This window comes from Dipodomys spectabilis, unplaced genomic scaffold (assembly GCF_019054845.1).
Source record: "Dipodomys spectabilis isolate Male_0828 unplaced genomic scaffold, ASM1905484v1 ptg000050l, whole genome shotgun sequence".
Taxonomy (NCBI): domain Eukaryota; kingdom Metazoa; phylum Chordata; class Mammalia; order Rodentia; family Heteromyidae; genus Dipodomys; species Dipodomys spectabilis.
Genome location: NW_024870727.1, coordinates 7,702,055 through 7,725,550, shown reverse-complemented (window position 1 = coordinate 7,725,550; position 23,496 = coordinate 7,702,055). Strand labels below are relative to the sequence as shown.

Sequence of the window (23,496 nt, the reverse complement as noted above, 5' to 3'; positions counted from 1 at the left end):
ATTCTGCTAAGCATTGGGTTTCTACTCCTGTAGGCCTGCATCTGGTTGCCATGACAATGTGCAGCTGGGACATCCTACAGCGGCTCTCCCCTGCTTTCTTCTACCCTTCCTCACTCAGCTTCCTGGTACTACCCAACTTCACAAACTTCTGTGCTCCCATAAGCTCAAGTAAGTCATGGGGTTCCTCATAATTTGGGGTGAGAAATCTCAAGTGGGAGTCTCTGGACTTCCTTGATATCATACCCCAGATTTACTCAAGTTAAGAGTTCATGTGAAAACAAAAAACCATTTCTAGAATCTTACTGTCATTTATAAGAGAAATGTTCTGTTTTCTTCAGTTTAATCTTCTGATCTTTGCCTTGTAATTCCAAACTCAGAAAGTAAAAGCCCAATTTGATGGTAATTTCTCTCGGTCATATGTTTTTTTATGTTTAGAAGTAGATCACTATGTTAGTTTTATATGTTTTAAATATACACAAAGCTCAATTCTGCATTTACATATGAGCTCATTTATCGTTTTCGAGGGAATTATACAGAAATAAAAAATTATGTATGTATACATACACATTTCTTTTTTTTTTTTTTTTACGTTCTGAAGTTTTAACACAGGTCCTCAAACTCATTCAGTTTACCAGCTCATGGCTTGTATACTACCACTTGAGCTAGGCCACCAGTCCAGCTTTTTGCTGATTAATTATGGATGGAATTTTGTGGATTCTTCTACTTGGTCTGACTTCAAACCTTGATCCTCTAGATTTCTGCCTTCTGAGTAGCTAGGATGACAGTTATGAGCCCCTAGCACCCGGCTTGATGTTGAACATCTGTTCATCTGCTCATTGGCTATTAGCATCTCTTCTCTGGCTGACTGGGTTATGTTTGCTTCCTTCCTTCCCTTCTTCCCTTCTTTCCTTCCTTCTTCTCTCCCTCCCTCTCTCCCTCTCTCATCTCTCCTTTTATTTTTTGGATTGAGAGTCGAACCCAGTTCCTTTGCACATTTTAAGCACCTACACTACTAGTCCACCCTTCCCTATGCCCCCTCCTGCTGTTTTTTAAAAATGTATTTAGTATGTTTCAACCACCTCGTATAACCTTTTTGAAGTTCAGAAATAAACACTCCCCCCAAATATCTTGCTTATTAAACAAAGTCAAAACTCTGAAGTCCTACCTTTTTGACCATCGGTAGCACGCCCTTCCCTGGCCACAGCAGTTCAATCCTGGAATTCTGTGTCCCCCAGATCTTTTCATGACCATTCCTTCTCTAAAAGAGACATCGAATTATCCCATCATTACCCCATCCTCTTCAGACTTTCGAGTCACTTGGGGCCACAGAACTGTGTGGCTCTTATCTCACTTTCCCTTTCCTCTTCCCCCTCCAATCACAGTTCTCTTTCCACCATGTTTGTTAGCTTGGAAACTCTGGCAGCCAACCATAGAAGTGCATGAGTCAGAAACAGCCCTTTTAACATTTGAAGCTGTGAAAATTTGTCAGACACGAATTCAAGGCCTCCAGACATTCCAGCTCCTGGCTCTAGATACTGAAGGTTCCAACCTTGACAACCTAACACAGACCCAATGCAGCTTAATGTATGAAAATGTTATCATGAGGCCTATCCTTCTGTACAACTAACATACCCTAATGAAGAAATGAAAAGAAAAAAAAAGGACTCCGTGTATTTCTCTGGGGCTCTACTGCTGTTAAGACACAGGGTTCACCCCTCATATCCCAGCCCACCTCTGTACCCCCACATACTTAGGTCCAACAACTGAGTCCGGCCCAAGGAAGTAGAGTGAAGCTACTGGCTACTAGTATTGCTTTGTTAAGATGGCAGCTCCTTTGTACAACTACTTAAAGAGAATAAAAAACTAACTATTATAAAAAAGAACATGCTAGTTTCTTGATTTGGAAAGACATGACAAAGAAAGCAATCACCACTAAAGAAACAAGCAATTTTGAAAGAATTAGCAGTTTTTAACTTACTAAACATAAAATTTTAAGCTCTTTTTATGATTAAGATCCAATCTTATAAGGGAAAATAAACATGTAACAAATTCCCATCTAGTCACACATCATATTTTTACATAGAATTATTGTTAATCATTATCAAAATGAATGATGGTTAAATAGGTAACTTCCAAATGTGATTACAAGAAGGGATCTTCTATTTACTGAAGGATGAATGAGCAAGTTCTTTCAGTTACTCTAAGTCTACTGGAGAGAAAAGCCAACGTCAAATGCCAATCAACTTTTCACATTCTCTAAAGACCCAATATGGGAACTTACAGGCCCTTTGGTCCCAAATCACGGATAAAAGACAGCTGGCTTATATCAAGGAATTCTGTCTGAAAAGAAGAAAAAAATATCTTTAGAAAGCAAAAGAGAAAAACTTATGCATTACAAAAATATGGACTAATACTGTGACATATCAACCATGGTGACTTTATAGATAGGAAGATCAATAACAATGGTATTGCTCTAAGATAAGGTTGAGCCAGGGCCCTAGTGGCACACACCTGTAATCCCAGCTTCTCAGAAGGCTGAGATCTGAGGGTTGTGGTTGAAAGTGAGCCCAGGCAGACAAAATGGAAGAGATCTTATCTCCAGCTAATCAATCAAAAGAGCGGGATGTAGAGGTGTGGCTCAAGTGGTAGAGAGTCCGACTTGAGTGGAAAAGCTAAGAGAGAATTCAAAGCCCTGAGTTCAAACCCCAGTACCAGCACAGGGGAAAAAACTTAAAAGAAAGAAGGGGGAACAAGGAGGGTTCATGTTTGCCTATGTCTTTAGACCACATCAGAGACACCCTGGATAGAAAGGCAAGGACAAAAACAGATGTGTTCCCAGAGTGTAGAAGCAGCGGGAAGGGAGAGGAGACATGGAACCACATCTGAGGGAGGAAGCTGCCAGTTTCCAGTTAGGTGTGGGAGCCTTCACATGAGGCCATGCATGTCCTGGCTGAGGTGACCTCAGGATTGTAACTGGAGTAACTGGTGTAAGTTACTGGTGCCTTCCAGGATTGTAACTGGGAGTAACAAAATCAAGCAAGCTGTCTTTGTGATTTCTTATATGTATGTGATCAGAGTGATCTAATATTAACTTTGTAAGAAAAATAATAAATATCACAGAGAGCTGTCAGTCCTTGTAAGGTGAAGTTTAATAAAATGCTTGTAGTTCTTTCTTTTTCTTGGGGATATTTGAAGAAAATGGTATCTTTAAGTTTTAAATGGACAACTTTTCTTTTAAATCCTGAATTAAAGCTATGTGCACAAAGTACTTTTCAAAATAAAGACACTAAAAGTTGAGGCCTTTATGAGTCATGTGGTTTTTTTTTTAATATAAAACATGGGTCATTTAGCAGTATGTATTTTTTGTTTGATTTGTGAAAATATTTTTTTATTCGGTCATGGGGCCTGAACACTGGGCCTAGACACTGTCCCTCAGCTCTTCAGCTCAAGGCTAGTGCTCTACCACTTGCGCCACAGTACTACTTCTGGCTTTTTCTGCTTATTTGGTGTTGAGGAATCGAACCCAGGGCCTCATGCATGCAAGGCAAGCACTCTACCACTGAGCCACTTTCCCACCCTCTGACCTGTTGCTTATCTTTGCAATTGAGCTGGTTTTTTTTTCTTGGGGGGGGGGGTTGGATTTTTTTTTTTTGCCAGTCCTGGGGCCTGAACTCTGGGCCTGGGAGCTATCCCTCAGCTCTTCAGCTCAAGGTTAGCACTCTATCATTTGAGCCACAGCACCGCTTTCAGCTTTTTCTGTTTATGTGGTGATGAGGAACTGAACTCAGGGCCTCATGTATGCAAAACAAGCACTCTACCACTGAGCCACCTCCTCAGCCCCATTTTTGTCTTTATTTTTGTGTTAGCACAATGATTGAACTCAAGGCTTGAACTAATTCTTGCTCAGCTTTTCCCACTTATGGCTGGTGTTCTACTACCTGATCCATGCCTCCAGTCTAGTTTTTTGGTTGTTATTAGGGGGTGGAGTCTAGGACTTTCTTGACAGAGCTGGTATTAAACCAAGATCCTCTTATCTCTGCTTCCTGAGTAGCCAGGACTGTAAGAGTTCCCAAACACTACGTGAAAGTATTTTCTATTTGGAAAATGTAGAAAGCCATGAGTTATTAGAAATGATATTCAGATTTCCAACCATAGAATCCAAATATGTTTTGAAACCCTCTTCCAGAACTCCTAATTTTATCCATAGGCATCAGACAGTGTCAGTTTACATTTGAAGCAACTATTACTAAGGTCTGATTACTTCAGGAAATCACTCATCTCATGCTTAGATACTTTCTTTACATAGCACTTTCAAATAATTGATAACAGAAATATTCTCTGAAATAAGTCTGCAGTATTGCTAAGTACAAGGAATTTTTCTAATTAAAGAAATTCATATTAATAATGCAAAACCTTGTAAGTTTCATATTTATTTAAATTTTAATTTATCTTTTTGTGTCAGTACTAGGATTTGAACTCAGACCCTTGCATTCTTGTTTAGCTTTTTCATTCAAGGTTGGTGCTCTACCACGTGAGTCATATCTCTACTGCCATATTGATCAAATTTTTTATTTTTTGTTTTTGTTTTTTTTTTTCTTTCCAGGGCTGAGGACCGAACTCAGGGCCTTGCGCACACTAGGCGGGCGCCCTTCCGCTGGGCTAAACCCCCAGCCCCCATATTAATCAAATTTTTAAAATAGTGATTTCAAAGAGAAACTACACTATGCTGGAATAAACCCTCTGGCAATATTCTAAAGATAAATTTATCAGATTGAAATCAAATGCCAACTAAGTAGCAAACATAAGCTAATCAAGAGGTGAAATTTCACAATGATTATGTTAACAAACTCCTCAGTGAGTTGTTAGCAGTATGAATCCCTGTCTCCACTTGCATGGATGACACTTGTTAATAATAATTCAAAATCATTTTAAACCAAGTTTTCCATAGGGTTTGCTGAATCAAAAACTAATCAATATCTTTTTGGCAAAGGAAGTTGTGGAAAAACGCAATTAAAAAAAAACAAACGTTCTTGCCACTTCACAGAAAGTAATCTCAGGCAGAAAATACCACTGTGGCTTGGCCAAGTGGAGATCTAAAATAAAAAACTCAGGCCAAGCAAGAAATCTCAGGGGAAGAAGGAATCCTGGGTGGTACCCTGTTCTTTTACACCATCTCGTGGTTTTCAGAAATGGCCCATTTCATTTTTTAGGTAGCAAAACATTCAATTGAGTGGCCAGGTAGGAAACTTTGAGAGCCAGGGAAGACAAGGGTTTAGGCTGGAGCATTCTCAAGGGGCCGGGGGTGGGAGGTAGGATGGGTATTCCAAGAACGCCTGCCTTCCAGGCAAAGCAGCTAACACTGGCGCCTGAAGCCCCAACTAGGGTCTCCGGACCCCCGTTCGTTGACTCAAGAAGCTAACACTTCACTGAATTAAGTACAGCCTGTGAGCTCAGTGCAGCTTTTCTCTGCTGGAATGGAATGCCTGTGACTTGTATTCTTTACCCACTTCAGGCAAAGGAAATGGTCCTATCAGATGCCCAGGGGGGACAGCATGTGTCTCACCATGGTGCTCCTTATTCCCATCGTACCCTGGGTTTCTGCTCAAACACGTCTTCCTCCCATAATGCTCTGGATTCCCACTCAAACGCTCCTTCCTGGGTTACAGCTCCATTTTTTCTTCTTCCCATAATTCTCTGCATTCCCGCTCACACATTTCTTCCCATAGTTCCCTGGGTTCCCATTCAACCAATGAAAAGCGCCAGCGTGCGCATGCACAAGCCATCAAGCAAATCAGCACAAAGCTGGGGAGGAGACACGGGAGGAGCCCGCTAAAGTCTGCCCTCCTGGCCAGGCGCTGGCTGCCTAACGCCTGCAATCCAAGCAGCTCTGGAGACTGGGGCCTGCAGTTCGATGCCTGCCCAGGCAGGAAAGTCCATGAGACTCTAATCTCCAATAAACTACTCAAAGTCAGACGTGGCGCTGTGGCTCCAATGGTAGAGTGCTAGCCTTAAGCAAAAAAAGCTCAGGGATATCACCAGGCCAGGCCCTGAGTTCAACCTCCAGGACAGACAGACAGACAGACAGACACACACACACACACACACACACACACACACACACACACACACACACACACACACACACACACACACACACACACACACACACCCCTACCTCCCTCTGAGGGAACTCCATTGCACTCCTTTTCTGGGGACCTTCTCTTTAGAGAATCTCCCTACTCCTGCACCTTTTGTTTTCAAAACCTTGTTCTTCTGCTTTAAATACCTTCCTTCCTACCTTCTAAAATCTTTAATGGGTGAAGAAAAGGAGCCCCACCCTTAGATCTAGACAGCACACCCTTCCCTGTACCTGAGTTATTTATCCCACAACACAAAGGCCGGTGACATCAGCGATCTGTGGGTGCATTGTCCCAGACTGCAAGCTAGCCACCAGTATGAAGACAAAGGGACCTGACTCACAGTCTATTAACTGATTTACTTTTAGTTAGAGTTAAGATAAGATTCGATCAGTTTAGAATTTTATTTCTTGGGAGCTGTGCATTTTGTCCCATATCTAGATTTTAATCTTAAGTAAAGGAAAAAAATGGGGGTGGGGAGGATATTTACTGTTCCTTGTTCTTCTTCCTTTCATTGCTTGGAAGATAAGCATTTTCCAATTGGCGATTAGAATGCCCAGTTTGTAGGTTCCAGATTACAACCAAGTGGCACCAGTAGAATTTTTGAACACAAAATGAATTTCTGTTTGACTTTTTCAGTACCTACTGAACAAATCCAGTTAATATTACTATGCTGCATCTGTGTTAATTACATGCTTATGTCTGCAGAAAAGGTGAAAGCTACACATTCCTGTTTACAAATAAAGAAAATAGAATGCATTCCCAATAACCTGAGGGAACTGCTTTCATCTGCTTCTAGGGGTTTTGTCTGGCAGAAGAACAAGAAGGAAAACTGGCAATAAAATCAAAGGAGGGCATTATAATACTCAAGGAAAAGGTAGCTGGCTAACTGCAGAGCTGAGCACCCACCATATATAAGGAAGAGGAAAGAACTGTCTTTGGATAACTTCAAAACCCATGCAGAAAACCGCACAGCTAGCACTTTGAAGCCTAACTCATCCCCTTCTGGGCAAACCCTACTGCATAAGTACCATCACAGCAAATCTTTCTCCTGTCTTTAATACAGCCCAGCGTTTACAGCCAAGACCTTTCTAAACCAACCAAAGCCTCTTAGTTTAGTTCTCACTTTCTGCTGATGAGAAGAACCACCTGAAAAGGCAAAGCACAAACTCCAAATAAATGCAGAACTAGAATCCAGGAGCTGAGGACATAGCCTATCCATTCCCTTGACCAGTGAGCTATGAATCAATCTGTTTGAAGACTCAAATTAGCTTCAAATATACATGTCAAGTTGATATTTTATAAAGTTATAATTTATAGTATAAATTACAATTAAATTATTAATTATATAATATACAAATATAGTTTCTAATGAAAATAATGCTATGATTATAATCTAAGTATAAATGTATCATATACATGTAATTTTTATATAAAAATAATCTTATGTAATTATAATTATATAAGTTTCAAGTTTATAACTTATATAATTACTATTATAATTTATAGTATACATACACATGTACTATAATATGTATTATATAGTTATATACTATGACATAAATGTACATATAAATATAACTATAAAAAACAAATGTGCAAATATCTTATACACATATGTGCTTCTACATATGTATATATGTGTATATATACATACATATGTATATATGTGTATATATACATACATATGTATATATGTGTATATATACATATATACAGCCACTGCTTTGTGTGTGTGTGTGTGTGTGTGTGTGTATGTGTGTAAAAATAACCTTGTATGCTTCGGGAAGATGGGATTTTAAATATTTCTCACAATTACTGAAGGAAATCTAGCCTTCAGGCAAGATTAAATTTACCATGAAAAGAAAAAAAATAATGTTAGAGAATTAAAGTACATCAGATTGTATCCTATATTTGAATCATTTGGGAGAATTCAGTTGGTAGAAAAATATCTCAGTAACCATCAGAACAAGGAGAGTAATGTATTCAGTAAGTGGCCAGTGAGGTTTTTCTCCCCCAAAGGAAATGTTCAGAAATGAGATTTCTAAAGACAACAGGGCTTAACTTTGAAGAAGTTTTTATGACTGGAAAAGTAATTAAATTGAACATTTCAGAAATGTCAATGTTTCTTTAGTCAACATCATAATCTAAGCTGTAATCATGCACAAAGGAAAAAAAGACTCAACTCACCAAGTAGTTTTTCCTAAACCCAAAAGAAATGGTACAAGGACATTCCCGGGGCAGGCAGAAAAGTAAGAGAAATGCAAGGTTATTGCATATGGGGATTCGTACAATTCAAACAACTTTTCCCTAAAGAAAAGTCATGCAGGTGCATGACTTCAGAGAAGAAAACTGGAGGTTGCATTCCCAGTATCCACAAACAAGGTGCTTAGCCATCAAGTGAACTCAACAACACTTGCTCCCAAGTCCTCCCCACCACCCCTCCCATCTCTTGAGATCCTTGGTACACCACAAAATGTTGAAAGAAAACCTTCCCGGATCACACAGCCCTGGAGGCCATATTGATCATCCAGCAGACTCTGGACCAAGCAAAGAAGGTGGCCCAGTGTGAGATGGCCACCTCTAAATAGCAAGCCAGCAGCAGACAGCGGGGGGGGGGGGGGGGGGGGGGGGGGGGGGTAGCTCTTGTCACTGACTCAGAGAAGCCGGGCACTCTCCCTCTCCCTCCTCTTCTGCTCCCATATTCATAGGATGCCATTGTCTAACCCAGAGGTGAGGTTACAACTGCACCTACTTTTAAATTCTGTCTGCATCCTGTACATATGTTCACCTTCAAGCAACACATCTGTACATTATGTACACAGAAACAGAATAACCAGGGTATTCGCACTTAGGCCCTGGATAACTGAAAGGTAGTCTTTTTAAAATACACCATTGTCAGCCAGGCATGGTAGCTCAGACCTGGCTGCTTCAGGGGGCTGAGATCGGAGGATCATGGTTCGAAGCCAGCCCAAGCAGAAAAGTCAGAGAAACTCTTGTTAACCAGCAACATGCTGGAAGTAGAAGTGTTGTTCAAGTGATAGAGCACCGGCATTGCACAAAAAAAGCCAAGGGAAAGAGTGTGGTCTTGAGTTCAAGCCCCAATGTCAGCACCAAAACAAACAAACAAAAAAAACCCCACCAAAATAACAACAAAAAGCACCCTTATTCAAAGACCTTCCTGAAGACGGAGCTCTGTGTTTCTGATGCTGTCAAACCTACTTCCTCCCACTTGTCTTCAAGCTTAATCTCAGTGGCTGTTTCTAAATCCCACTACCCTTCTCTTTTGCCTTGGATTTCTTAAGAGGTTTTTCTTTCCCTAGTTTTCCCAGGTTTCTCCATTTCACATTAAAAAACAAAACAAAACCAGGCTAATCTGAAGGGATGAAGTACATTCTCTTGTAATCTTGGAGTATTCAAACTCTGCTTCATTGTTTCCAACACTTACTATTCATTTTTCCTTTGCAGCTTAGCAATCATTGGCTATCATTCTAGAATTCTGAGAGGAGAATAGGGTTCATTCCTAGAATTAAAATCTAGCCTTTAATAGCATTTCAAATTCATTTCAATCGATCGTCATTACAAAGTCTACATTCTAGTCAATATTTTAAAAATAGAATATCCCCATAAACTGTACCATTACTATCCAATCAATTAATTTATTTTAATTCAAAGACCAACATAGACATGTATAAAAGTATCTCTGGTTGGGTGCTGATGGCTCACACCTGTAATCCTAGTCATCCAGGAGGCTGAGACTTGAGTATCGCAGTTCAAAACCAGCCCAGGCAGAAAAGAAAAAATACTTCTGGTAATAAACTCTGGCTCTCATTTGACTATTTTGTAAGTGCCCTTCAAGTCACTGAACAGTACTTACTGTTGCATGGTAGTTTCTATACATGGGCATTTTCAGTATTTTTGTCAAATAATCTTCCAGTTGTTTCTGCAATGGAAATAGAGTAAATATGGTCATGGATGGAGAGAAATGTAAACAGTAACAATAAGGAGAACATTAACTCACCTTACCTTCCTAAGTTATCCACTTATTATTAATATTGCCTTGGGCAGGGCATCCTGAACTATTTCTAAGGAACCTGGCATGATCACAGAAATTTCTTCCTGATGCTTAACTCTCAACACACTGAGTTTTCTACACCTTGTCGATAAGACTTGAACTACTTGCCTTTAATCCTTTGAGACCATTAAAATGAGACTTTCCCAACAACAAGGAGTTTTAAGGCATTTTACTCCAAACTCATACATTTACAATCCTAACATTCAATTTATTGGAGGATACATTATAATTTCTAAATACTATCTAAGGAAAAACAAAACACAAAAACGGAGTCAGGTGCCAGTGGCTCATACCTGTAATCCTAGTTCTCAGGAGGCTGAGATCTGAGAATCAAGGATCAGAGTCAGCTCAAGTAAACAAATTTGAAAGGCTCTTATTTCCAATTAACCAGTAAAAAGTCAGAAAAGGAAGTATGGCTCAAGTGGTAGAACACCAGCCTTGAACCAAAGGAAATTAAGAGTTCAAGGCCCTGAGTTCAAGTACCAGTGTGGAACACACACACACACACACACACACACACACACACACACACACACACACATACACACACACACACGTCTCTACCTTAATATTTGATATCAGAGTACAACTCACTAGAAAGTCTTCTTTTTCTTTGAATATCTTCCCTTTCTCCCCTGTGTGTGTGTGTGTGTGTGTGTGTGTGTGTGTGTGTGTGTGTGTGTGTGTGTGTGTGTGTGTGTGTGTGTGTAGTGGGAATTAACAGTGAAACCAAATCCTGTACCTTTTCCATCAGTCTCAAAGGGTTAACTACCACAGCCATCTTCAGTTAGACTCATATATGTATATTCACACATGTACACATAGAAAGCCCAAACTAATCTTATATGGGCAAATCCTGCTGCACAAATAACATAATAGATCTTTCTCCTATGCCCACCATGGCCTCTTCTCAGTTTATAATTTTATATGTCTAGATTCCTTAGGAAATATTTAGTCCACATTTTAAATAAGATGACAACCACAAAGATGAAATAAAATATTCCCTCTAGAATATAAAATATTCAGAGAACAAAACAGAACTGATAAAAATGAACAAATAGTTATATATTAAGAAAAAAAAAAGTAGCTCATTCCCGTAATCCTCATTAATCAAGAGGCTGAGATCTGGAGGACTGCAGTTTGAGGCCATCCTAGGCAGAACAGTTCATTAGACTCCATCACTAGCAAAAATCTGGGCTGGAGATTTGATACAAGTGGAAGAATTCCAGCTTAACAAGCAGGAGGCTCTGATTTCAAACTCCAGCATTGGGGCTGGGGGTAGGGAAAAGGAAAGGACTTACCCTTCTGCTAAAGAAATGCTCTTCCCGGATTCCATTTTCTGATGAACGAGGCAGACTGGGCATCTCTCGAGGGCCCTCCCCTTTGACATTCTGTCTTCTAAAAGTGTGCCTGACACACAGACACACAGACACACAGACAGACAGACACACACACACACACACAATGTAATAAACATGTTCATGGCTTCATTCTGAAAAGAGCTATTTAATCAAAAATACACGTAACCATGCATTCATTATATGTCAAACATATGAAAAACACTATTCATCCAATTCTCCGATAACTTTATATGAATCCAGAAGTCCTTACCTTCTGGTGGGAATAGGGATTCGAATAAAGGCTTTGTACTTGAGCAGCTCTCGATGAAATTCTTGAAAGTGTTTGAATTTCCTCTTCACTTGCCATTTAAATTCCCCATGTGTTAATTCAATAGTGTACAGATTGGTACTAGGTACCTACAGTAATAGATTAAGAATGTTTGGCATACTAGATTTAAAATAATAACAACAAATCCCAGGGCTGGGAATGTAGCTTAGTGGTAGAGTGCTTGCCTAGCATGCATGAAGTCCTGGGTTTGATTCCTTAGTACCACATGAACAGAAAAGGCCAGAAGTGGTGCTGTGACTCAAGTGGTAGAGTGCTATCCTTAAGCAAAAGAAGCTCAGGGACAGTGCTCAGGCCCTAAGTTCAAGCTCCAGGACTAGCAAAAGAAGAAGAAGGAGAAGGAGAAGGAGAAAGAGAAGGAGAAGGAGGAGGAGGGGGGGGAGAAGGAGGAGGAGGGGGAGAAGGAGGAGGAGGGGGAGAAGGAGGAGGAGGAGGAGGAGGAGGAGGAGGAAAAGGAGGAGGAGGAGGAAAAGGATGAGGAGGAGGGAAGACGGAGGAGGAGAGAGGAAGAGGAGGAGGGAGGGGAGGGAGGGGGGAAGAGGAGGGGGGAGGGGAGGGAGGGGGGAAGAGGAGGGGGGAGGAGAAGGAGGAGGAAGTAGTTCCCAAATCTGGCACTGGTGGCTACACTTGTAATCCTAGCTATTCATGAGGCTGAGATCTGAGGATCACAAGTTTGAAACTAGTCAGGCAGGAAAGCCTATGAGACTCTCATCTCTTACTAAAAAAGCCAGAAATGGAGCTGTGGCTGAAGAGCAAGAGCACCAGACTTCATCAAAAAAGCTAAAAGTATAGTACACAGGCCCTGAGTTCAAGCCCCAGGACTGGCACAAAAGACGGGGAAAAAAAGGTGCAATATTCAAAAAGTGGGAAGAGTTAGAAGCCATGACTGACATTCAGAACTCTAGCCACTGAGGAGGCTGAGATCAGGAGGATCACAATTTGAAACCAATCCAGGCAGTAAAGTCCACAAGACTCTAGCTCCCAAATATCCAGCAAAAAGCTGGGTGGAAGTTTGACTCAAGTGATAGAGTACCAGCCAAGTAAGAAAGCTGAGAAAGCATGAGTTCTTAGTGTTGGCAACAAAAAACCAAAAACCAGAAGCGGGGAAGGGACAGGGGAAACAGGTGGAGGGAAACAAAAATGAAAATTAAATGAGAAGAAAGCAAAATCTTGAGAGATGAGGAGGACCTGGAAATGTCAAATTTAAAAGAAAACCAAAGGCAGAAAATATATTAATGTAGTAGTAATGCAGTAAATATATTTATTTGGATACAAAATAAGAAGTGCAAGCCGTTGGCGCTCTGACCTTAGTAGTAGATGTGAATCTCTCTACTTCTAAGACTTGGGCTTTGATTGGACAGCCAGTGAGATATGTCTGTATATTTGGCTCCTTAAATCCTTGAGTATTATAAACAGCAGAGAAAGGGATGCATTCTAAAAAAAAAATGAGTAAGTTATTCCAACGTATGATCATTGAATGAATCCATATGATCACCCTTTTAAGCATCATAATTGCTGAAATCAGAAAGCCTCTGAGGAGATGCTATCAGCCCAAAAAAGACAGGATTGCTGGGAATTTCAAATTGTGAAAACTTTCTCCCAGCTTTCCATACAATCACATTTACCTTCCTGAGTTTTGGGGTCACTAGGAGACACATCATATTCCACCTCCTCCCCTTCAAAATGGAGCTCCCGAGTGTCCAGATTCTCTATCAGGTTGCTCATGTCTGCTGCGATTTTCTGCAGAGCAGAGGTATTTACTCTGGACTCGTTTTTCAGCGACATTTTAACGTGAGGCCGAGCTGGAAGAAAAGAATACAGTCACACAGACTTAGATTCTGATCACGTAAAACCTTTCACACCATTCAATCCAGGCTGAACGAAAGCATGTAGAAGCCAGTCATCTCCAGTTAGCCCCAAACAACCTATCCATTGATTTTCCTGCTTTTCATTGAAAGGACTCCTAGTCAGTGAATTAAAATGGAACAGAACACTTCATCGTAAGCAAAAAAGGGAAAGAAAAAGCAGCAGCAATATTGAATAAATGCCAGCATTTCTCTAATCCAATTTTATGAACTTGAATAAATAAAAGACAAGGTACATTGATTTGGAGATGTTGATACAAAGAAAAGAAATTCCTTTTTTTTCCACTGTAATAAGTACATTAAAGATACATGCAAAAGTATTCTACATGGAAATAAGTAATTTGTGGTACTTCCTAAAGAAACTTCAGTGTGTTCCCATATTTAAATATACAGATTTAGAAATATTTTTATGATAGCATCATCTCTCTACATTTTTCTCTGTAGGTGATATCTCAAGCAGAGAAGATCACCCCTTTGAGATATAAGATCTGGGCCATGACTTGGCCTAGTATGCAATTCTGTATGTGTCTTGAAAGGAGAATGAATAATATACCTATTCCCATCCATACCCTTCCCTTTTTCAAGGGAACTAGTTCTACTTCATTTTGACATTTAATAACATGAGTTGTTGCACACCAATACCTAGGGAAGGGGAGTTCCTATAGATTTTATTTTTCACTTAAAATACTGAGATTTCAACTTTGAGCCCTGTCATCGAAGTTGGATGAAGTGTCTATGAGTAATGTAGAAATCATTTCTCTGTTACAGTCAGGCCAGAAGTTGGAAAGGCTCTCACTCAGTCATTGCTCTGCCCTAGGTCACTTGTTACCGCCAATGATGAACACACAGCGAGCATCAGCTCTGCTTGAATGATTAGAAGGTGCATAAAATGGAAATGTAAAGATGAATGAGGCCTGCTGGGAGTAAGGGACCAGAGACAGTACCCCAAGTTCATGCCTGGCCTCACCCAATGTCATGGGCATCCTGGGAATGGAATGTATATATTCAGGGGCAGATGATTAATGGAGCTTTTGGTAGCAGTACCAAAAAATGTGATGCCCTTGTAAGCATGCTACCAAGAGACTCAGGCAAAACTGAGCAGCCCACATTATAATTCAACAAGTCTTTTAAACCAACACACCATTGTGTCTGAAGAAAAGAGACCTTGTCTGGAAGTTCAAGGGTAAGTGAAATGTCTCATACCTATAATTCTAGCTACTCAGGAGGCTGAGATCTGAGGATCTCAGTTCTAATCCCAGGCCAGGCAGAAAAGTTCATAAGACTACTTATCACCAGTTAACCAGCAAAAAGCTCAATGTGGAGGTGTGGCTCAAGTGGTAGAGCACCAAAAGAGCTAAGCAAGAGCGGTCCTGAATTCAAACCCCAGTACTGGCATGCATACACATGCATACACACACGCACACACACACACACACACACAGATGAAGTGTGGTTTAGCCATATTTCATCTGGTTTAGCAAGATAACTGAACTTAATAAATCTGTTTCCTGTGAAATGTATAAGCACTTATATTTCTTTTTCCTTGTTGTCTATAAAGAAACCTAAAATATAAAATTATAGACTAGCTGGGCACTGGTGGCTCATGCCTGTAATCCTAGCTACTGAAGAGGCTGAAATCTGAGGATCCTGGTTCAAAGCCAGCCTGGGCAGAAAAGTCCATGAGACTCTTACCTCCAATAAACCACTAGAAAACCAGAAGTGGTGCTGTGGCTCAAGCGGTAGAGCACTTGCCTTGAGCTGAAGAGTGCAGGGATAGTGCCCAAGCCCAGAGTTAGCGCAGGGATAGTTAGCCCAAGCCCCATGACTGACAAAAAATAATAATTGTAGACTATATTAGCAAAACATAGGGCTAACTTTGTCTAAATCTTCCCCCCAACTACCTCACTTCTAATTTATGTTATAATAATAAATGGAGTACATTGCTTAGTTTGTACCAGGCTAGTGAAAATCCTTTATATACATCATTACATTGATCATCAGTAATAAATCTAATAAGTTTACTATTTCTCTTCTGAAGCTAGCAAGAGATGATTATTCCCTTTTTGTAGGTAAGGAAACTGAGGCACAAAGACACTAGTAACTTGATCAATGCTTTGGACAATCTATCCAAGGCCACACAACTGGTAAATGATAGAACAGGGATTTGAACCCATGTTTTACTGATTCCAAAGGCAATTCTCTCAAGCACAGTCTTTATCTTGCTATCTGATTTTTGTTGTTGCTATTATTTTGTTTGGTTCTGAGTTCTGAATTGCTGTGAAATAGAAGAAAGTGCAATGGAGAAATCTAGAAATGAATTCTCCTGCAGCTCAGTCAGCATTGAGCAAAGCCACTTCAAAGCTCAGGGTCTATATAAGATGATGCTAAGGAAATGAACCCCAAGGTAAGGACACAAGAGGTTTTATCTTTGTTGCTGTTGTTTTCAATGTACTATGTGATTTTTTTGGTTTCTTTTGTATGTTCTTCCCCCATGGTATAATCCCTGTTTTCAGGGTTGATTCTGGTGCCTTGCATCTTGTATATACATCTTTCTAATTTGGGGAGGGGAAGAGAAATAACAAAATGCTGAAATAAGGATACAGGATGACCCATTGTAACAATGAGATGTACAAGATACTATGTTGAAAATGAACTTTACAACTTTGGGGTGGGGAGGGAGGAGATGGGGAGGTGGGGAGGGAAGGGATGGTAGGGGAAAAACAAAGGAGGAAGTAACAATGCTTGATAGGAAATGCACTCATTACTTTAAACGTGTAATAGTAACCCCTCTGTAGAGTACCTTTACAATAAATATATGTATATAATTAAAAAAGAACAAAAAAGCTCAAGGTTCCCTATTGATAAATTAAGAAAATAGAGTCATTTCATTTCTAGCTTCCCTTTAGTGATAAAATCATGACCATAGTTAAAAGATTCCAGACACCTGTTCAGCTTTTTGTCTAGCTTCATTTATCTTCATTTAACCTTCTTCTATCTCAGCAAATTAATCTCAGTAGTTTTGCAATTAAATAAGGCGTGGGTAGTAGAATGTTTTCTAAACTGATCATTTAATTAGGCTCTGGTTAGTTTCTTCTGAACAAGCCATTATTTGACCATCATTAAAATATTTCTGTGTTTCCTTTTATCTTCACTCACAAAGAGACATTTGTCAGATGACAACCGAGAGCCAAAGGTTCGCTTTATTTAAAATTCAAGGTAATGAAAAGTTTAGAGGAAATGAGATAAGGAAAAGCAAAAAGGGAACATATCATGGTTGATAGCTAATTTTTAAGGTTTTAAGTATTTTAAATTGATTAAATACATGTAATAATTAACCTAGCCATCTTTCTCAGCCCAAGGAGGAGAAACAAAGGTTATTCCAAATGGCCTTCCTCTTAGACAGAGCGGCATGTTAAAAACACATGTTAGTTTTGAGGTATATGAAGATTAATATGAACTTGGGATAAATACTATAGAGCTGCTGAATCAAGCTAAAACAAATATCTTGTTTTAAGTAGAAAGGCATAATAACATGTTGAGAATGTAAAGAACAGTGAGCCAAGAAAAGAGAAAGGAAAAGAACTTCCATAATAACAGTTTCTTATTCATCATCAAGCACTTTTTATATTATGAATTATGTTAATGAATTGTCTTTTTTGGGTATCAGTATGGGGGGCTTGAACTCAGGGCCTCACATTCTCAATTATTTTGCCTAAGGCTGGTTTTCTACCATTTAAGCAACATCTCCTCTTCTGGCTTTTTACTGGTTAACTGGAGATAAGACTCTCATGCATTTGTCTGCTTAGGCTGGCTTTGAACCTAGATCTTCAGATCTCAGCCTTCTGAGTGACTAGGACTACAGATATGAGCCACAGGCACTAAGCCTTATCCTTGTAGTGTGTGTGTGTGTGTGTGTGTGTGTGTGTGTGTGTGTGTGTGTGTGTGTGTTACTGGTGATTGAACCCAGGGACTCATGAATGCAAATGTTCTACCACTTTACGTATGCACACACACATACCACATAGAGCTATTTTTTGTTTGCTTATTTGTTTTGGGTTTTGTTTTGTTTTGTTTTTATCTGGGTGCTTGTCCTGGTACTTGAACTTAGGGCCTGAGCACTATCCTTGAGCTTTTGTGCTCAAGAATGGTATTCTACCACTTTAAGCCACAAGTCAATTTCCAACTCTTTTGTTCTTGTTGTTTTGCTTGGGGGTTTATTGGAGATAAGAGTCTCACAGACCTTCCTGCCCAGGCTGGCTTTGAACCACCATCCTCAGATCTCAGCATCCTGAGTAGCTAGGATTACAAGTGTGAGCCACCCCACTGGTTACACAGACCTCTTTTAGAGAAAGTATCTGATCGACAATCTTTTCCTCAGTTGGCCTCAGACTTGACATCTTCCTTGCCCTACCTCTTGTTTAGTTGCAATTACAGGCCTGGCTTATTTAATACTCTTACAGAGTAAGAACAATGCTTACCTCATAGGTATTTTTACTCTGACAGATTTAGTTCAGTAATGTGTTCAATGACATTCACTGTATGTGCAGTTGACTAGCTCTAAAATCTTACAAACTTTGTTATAGGGGTTCACAAGTACTGATTATGTTTTATGGTCTTGAGTATATAAACTTAAGATAATCTTTTATATATGCTGATGCTCTGCAGCAATACTCAACATCCAGTCCCTTCTACTTTAATCCCATACTCATTACAATGATGGAAATACCACCGTCTAACAGCTTCCTCAGTGTTCATATGATTCATCACAGAAGGTCACGTGGAACTTCAGGAGACCCAGAAGATCAGCAGGTTGATTTGTGGGACTGTGAAGACTTACCCACCGAACCACAAAAAATGGACCAAATGATTTCTCCATCTCTACTTTCCCTGTCTCCTCTGAATTTTTACTCAACAATTCTTTTGCTGATACCACTCTTAAATATCAAGCTAGAAGACCATGTGGACTCCTCAGTTGTCAAATCTTTACTTATAAGTCAATGTAATGTTTCATCTCAAATAATCTCTCCTGGGGGGTAGGGGTGGAGTGAGACCAGCAGCTGCCAAAAGGGCAGTGCAGGGTTAACCAGTAGTGTTAAGGCTTTCAGGGTTTATACTTTTGATCATGTAATTTGCTTCATTACCTCCTTATAAAACCATACTGCCAGATCTTTATCTCTCTCGGTACCAAGAAGAGACCGTGGCCAGGGAGAGATCAAAGTAGTTGTGTTTTATTTCTGTTTGCATAGAGAACAGGGAAATAAAATTGAATCATGTTATTATTCGGGTTTCCTGTGCTGAAGTTAAAAATCTTTGCAAGGAACATCTAATGCTTTCCAATTATTCAGGGATGAGATCAGAGAAATAAGCTTTTTCTTGGAATGTCAATTTTCAACAAGATTGGTAGAAAAGGGGTTTAGATATTTTCCTTCACAGATAATAATAAACCCATGACCCTTCGTTGAGCCCAAACAATTGTGGTAATATTATTAACAATTAACTATAATTATTGATATTAAAGCAAATGTTACCATTAGCTAGTGTTTAGCTGCAGTCCAGATACTGTACAAAGGAGTTGATTTTGTGATCACATTGGGTGCTTACAACAGCCTGACGTGCTAAGTATGAATTATTGTTAGCCATATTTACAAGAGAAGGTTTGAGAAGATAGGAAACATGCCCAGGGTCCCACAGCTGGGAAAGAGCTGGATGTAACCTTTGGCTATCTGACTCCAAAGTCCAGCTTATTATCAAGCCAGTGGTAACACTGGGAGTGGAGGTGGGAGATAGTCAATGGAGACTCTTATTTTCCATATTGTGTGTGTGTGTGCGCGCGTGCTCATGCGCGCATGCACGCAGAAACACACACATGCCTGCCGGTAATAAGGAGTGAACTCAGGACTTTACTCTCTTGCTTGGCTTTTTCACTCAAATCTGGTGTTCTACCACTTGAACTACACCATCAATTCCAGCTTCTTTTTGCCAATTAATTGGAGATAAGCATCTCACAGACTTTCCTCCCAGGGCTGGCTTTGAACTTTGATCCTCAGATTTCAGCTGTCTGAGTAGCTATGATTACAGGGATGAGCCACCAGTGTCCAGCCTCTTTTTCAAAGGGTCATGCAAAAATGAGCCATCACCACAAAAAGAACAACCTCGTGTTCATTTTGTGAAGACAATCATGACTTTGTCTTCCTTTTTAAGTAGTATGCAGAGTTTTCTCACATTATTTGTACTTAGCAAAAAAAAAAAAAGTACAGTGGATTTCTAAGCCCCCCAAAAATCAAAATATATATACAATGAATTATAATTTTATCATTTTAAACTAAACTGATTCATGAGAATTTTCTTTTCCTATTGAAACCAGAGCACAGGATCTCTCAAATACATTATACAGAAATCACTACCTGACGCAGACTTGATGTTCTCTGAAGTACAAAAATCATAAATGTGAGCCACATACCAGCAGCTCACACCTGTAACCTTAGCTACGCGGAGGCTGAGATCTCAGGATCACAAAGCCAGCCCAGGCAGAAAGGCCCATGAGACTCTTATCTCCAATTAAAACTATCAAAAAAAAAAGCCAGAAGTGGAACTGTGACTCAAGTGGTAGAGTGCTAGCCCTCAGCACAAAAGCTCAAGGACAGTGCCCAGGCCCTGAGTTCAAGCCTCAGGTCAGGCATACATTGAGAGACAGACAGACAAATGGACAGACAGACAGGCAGACAGAGACAGAGACAGAAAGGGATAGAGGGAGGAAAAAGAAGGAAAGGGAGAGTGAAAGGGAGAACCTCCATCATCCCCCAAAAACACAAGATCCTAGATGAGATTCTTTCATTTCTGTATTCTTTGGATCTGACATGGTAGGCAGTCAGCCTTCCATCTCCACTTCCCATCCCACACTTAGCATCCATCAGCTGTTTTTCGAACTGGTCATCTCTAAGAACCAGGCTCTCTGGTTCAGCTAGTCCAGCATTTTCTGGATCATACCACAGTATTGGTGGAGAAAGCAGTCAGCCCTTCCTTGCAAATCCAGTTGGAGACAGATAGTCAGATTCAGTCACCCTTCTTTCTCCCTGGCTTAACCCCAGCTCTCTCTGATGGTGATGCCATTCATCCCACCTGTATACCTGCATGTTTTCCCCACAGTAGCACCTACTCCCTACAGAGTCCAGTAACCTTTGCAACTTTGGTCAAACCTGAAATACCAAGAAGGCGGGGGAGGGAATGCGCATGTATAGCATTTTGTATGTATTTGTATAGACCCATGGATGTTGTACATGGAGCTACTGATATACCTGTTCCTATGAGAGACAGGATGCTCCTGGGAAGAAAAGGTTACTGCCAGGGCCATTCACCCAGATACCCCACTGCCAGCTGCCTGGCAAATGTTTGTTCTGAAGTGACTACATCAGCCAGCTGTCCACAGAGAAACCTGGCAGATGCAGCTGAGAGGTGTGTTTCAGCCTGGACTGCAGATGCTCAGATGCAGACACCTTTGGGTTGGTAGAAATGGAGAGGAAGGACCATCAAGTAAATGAAATACATAGGCTGTGGACCACAAAGCAACTGCAACCACAGCGGTGAACTTCCATGGAAGGCCAGTATGCCTGCTTTTGCCCAGGGTCTCTTAGGATTCATTCTAAATCATCCAGACATCGCACCCCATAGAGAATGGACCCAGAAAGTCAGGGGGCCAACTCTCACTCAGCCAGTTCTGCCTCTGTCTCTCCATTGTACCTCAACCAAGAAGATGCTCTTGAAGAAGCAGAGTTCCCCACTTCCTCGCCCCTCTTGTGCCAGTACCTGCTCTTCCATCTGTGGTTTTAAAAGATGAAGTTAAGACTCTAGACACTGCTGGACCAGAGCTCAGCCTGATCTCAGGAGCTCAAGGCCCTGAATCTTCCAGTTTTGTCTCCTTCTCTCTCAGCTTCATATCAGACCTTCCATCTGGCTTTTCTCCCAGAAAGGTCCAGACTGGACACAACAAAGCTGTGGAATGTAGACTCCTCTTGCCTGCAGATGTGGGGGTCAAAGGCCTTCTTCTCTTTTTCCTTAGTTAAAGCAAACACAAATCTACTGTGCCATAAAGCAAGATGCTGTCATGGTTCTTGACATTTCCATAATCTTTGCATTTGGTGTAGCTCACCTGGTATTGCCCGTCATTAGCATTAGTAATGGCCCCGCAGAGCTGGTTTTAATACTGACCCAAGTAACTGGGACAGCTGCAGGGCACAGAGACACCAACCAGTCTTGCGAGATGTCCTGGGTTCCAGAGGGGACACACCTCTCAGGGGTCCACCCTGCAGCTGCCAGGTTTTGTGTGAGGATAGAACTTAAGGTTATTTCTTGACTCACGGGATTTTCCTGAAAATCTTTCTGTCTCCAGGGTGGCTGGGATTAAAGGAGCCCAACAACTTGCCCAGCATTTAGGTATCTCTGTGCATTAAGTAAGAAAATCTCCTTTTTCCCCATTACACAATGTTGGACACAACAATCCTTCTAACTGATACAATCATCCCATCAGACACAAACCTAGCATAAATGCCAGAGGAATTCACAATTCTGAACCTCTTCTGGAAACTGTTAGTTCCAATGCAAGGACAAATATGTATATTTGAAGAGAAAATGTAGGAATTTACTGTCAGGAAGTGACTTTGAACAACCACTAAGTTGACTATCATAAATAAGAAATCTTAAAGGAAAGACAGGTATGGTGGTACAAATCTGTAATCCCAGCCCTCAAGAGGCTAAGGAAGGAGGGTCAGGAATCTGAGCCCAGCCTGGGCTACATAGTAAGACCTATTTCTTAAAATAAGAAAGTACATAAAAATAAATTAAAAACAACAACAATAACCTATAACAACAATAACAACAACAACAATCACACACACACACACACACACACACACACATTCTATAGGAAATTTCCTTCCAGAAAGAAATTAAGTTGGGTGTTGGTGGTTCACGCCTATAATACTAATGATCTGAGGATCACAGTTAGAAGACAGCCCAGGCAAGAAAGTCAGTGAGACACTTATCTCCAATGAACTACTGAGAAAAAGCTGGAAGTAGCACTGTGGCTCAAGTGGTAGAGCACTACCCTTGAGCAAAAGAAGCTCAGGGATAACACCCAGGCTCTGAGTTCAAGAAAGGAAGAAATTAAGCCAAGCACCACTGGCTCCTGCCTTAATCCTAGGAAGATATCAAGGGGCTTAGGATCAAGGTTTGAAGCCAACCAATACAGAAAAGTTTGTGAGACTCTTATATCTCCAATTAACCAGCAAAAAACTATAGTCCCATTGTGGCTCAAGTGGTAAAGTACCAGCCTTGAGAAGAAAAAAGGCAAAGGAGAGAAAGAGGCTCTGAGTTCAAGACATAGGACTAACACCAAAGGAAAAAAATATGGTCAAACTTGAAAAAAGAAATCACATCCTTGAATTCATTATGAGTTGTCAGCTTTTATGAGCAGGAATAGAATATTCACACACCGAGAGTAAAGGTGAAAATGCTTACTCTAATTTCCATTAACCACCAGAAATCCAGAAGTGGAGCTGTGACTCAAAGTGGTAGAGTGCTAGCCTTGATGAAAAAGAGCTCAGGGACAGTGCCCAGGCCCTGAATTCAACCCCACGAATGACAAAAAATAAATATTCTTTACAGAAGTCAAGGTAACTTTTGGTCAGAAAATTTATGATCAAGGAACTGTAGAGATTCAAAATTTCCATTTCAACAT

The 23,496-nt window shown here is 40.5% G+C and overlaps 1 protein-coding gene across 3 annotated transcripts in view; it reads right to left on the bottom strand.

The window, feature by feature from the left end:
* The window catches only part of Pld1 (phospholipase D1), a 121,713-nt gene that overhangs the window by 80,945 nt on the left and 17,272 nt on the right, over positions 1-23,496 (bottom strand). For all 3 annotated transcript variants that reach the window (XM_042678906.1, XM_042678905.1, XM_042678907.1), the window contains exons 2-8: positions 13,524-13,700; positions 13,205-13,332; positions 11,824-11,969; positions 11,514-11,622; positions 10,015-10,080; positions 2,282-2,340; positions 1,166-1,258 (exon numbers count right to left, since the gene is read on the bottom strand). In XM_042678906.1, coding sequence (XP_042534840.1) covers positions 1,166-1,258; positions 2,282-2,340; positions 10,015-10,080; positions 11,514-11,622; positions 11,824-11,969; positions 13,205-13,332; positions 13,524-13,683 — 761 coding nt within the window. In that variant the 5' untranslated portion in view covers positions 13,684-13,700. The remainder of the gene's footprint in view (positions 1-1,165; positions 1,259-2,281; positions 2,341-10,014; positions 10,081-11,513; positions 11,623-11,823; positions 11,970-13,204; positions 13,333-13,523; positions 13,701-23,496) is intronic.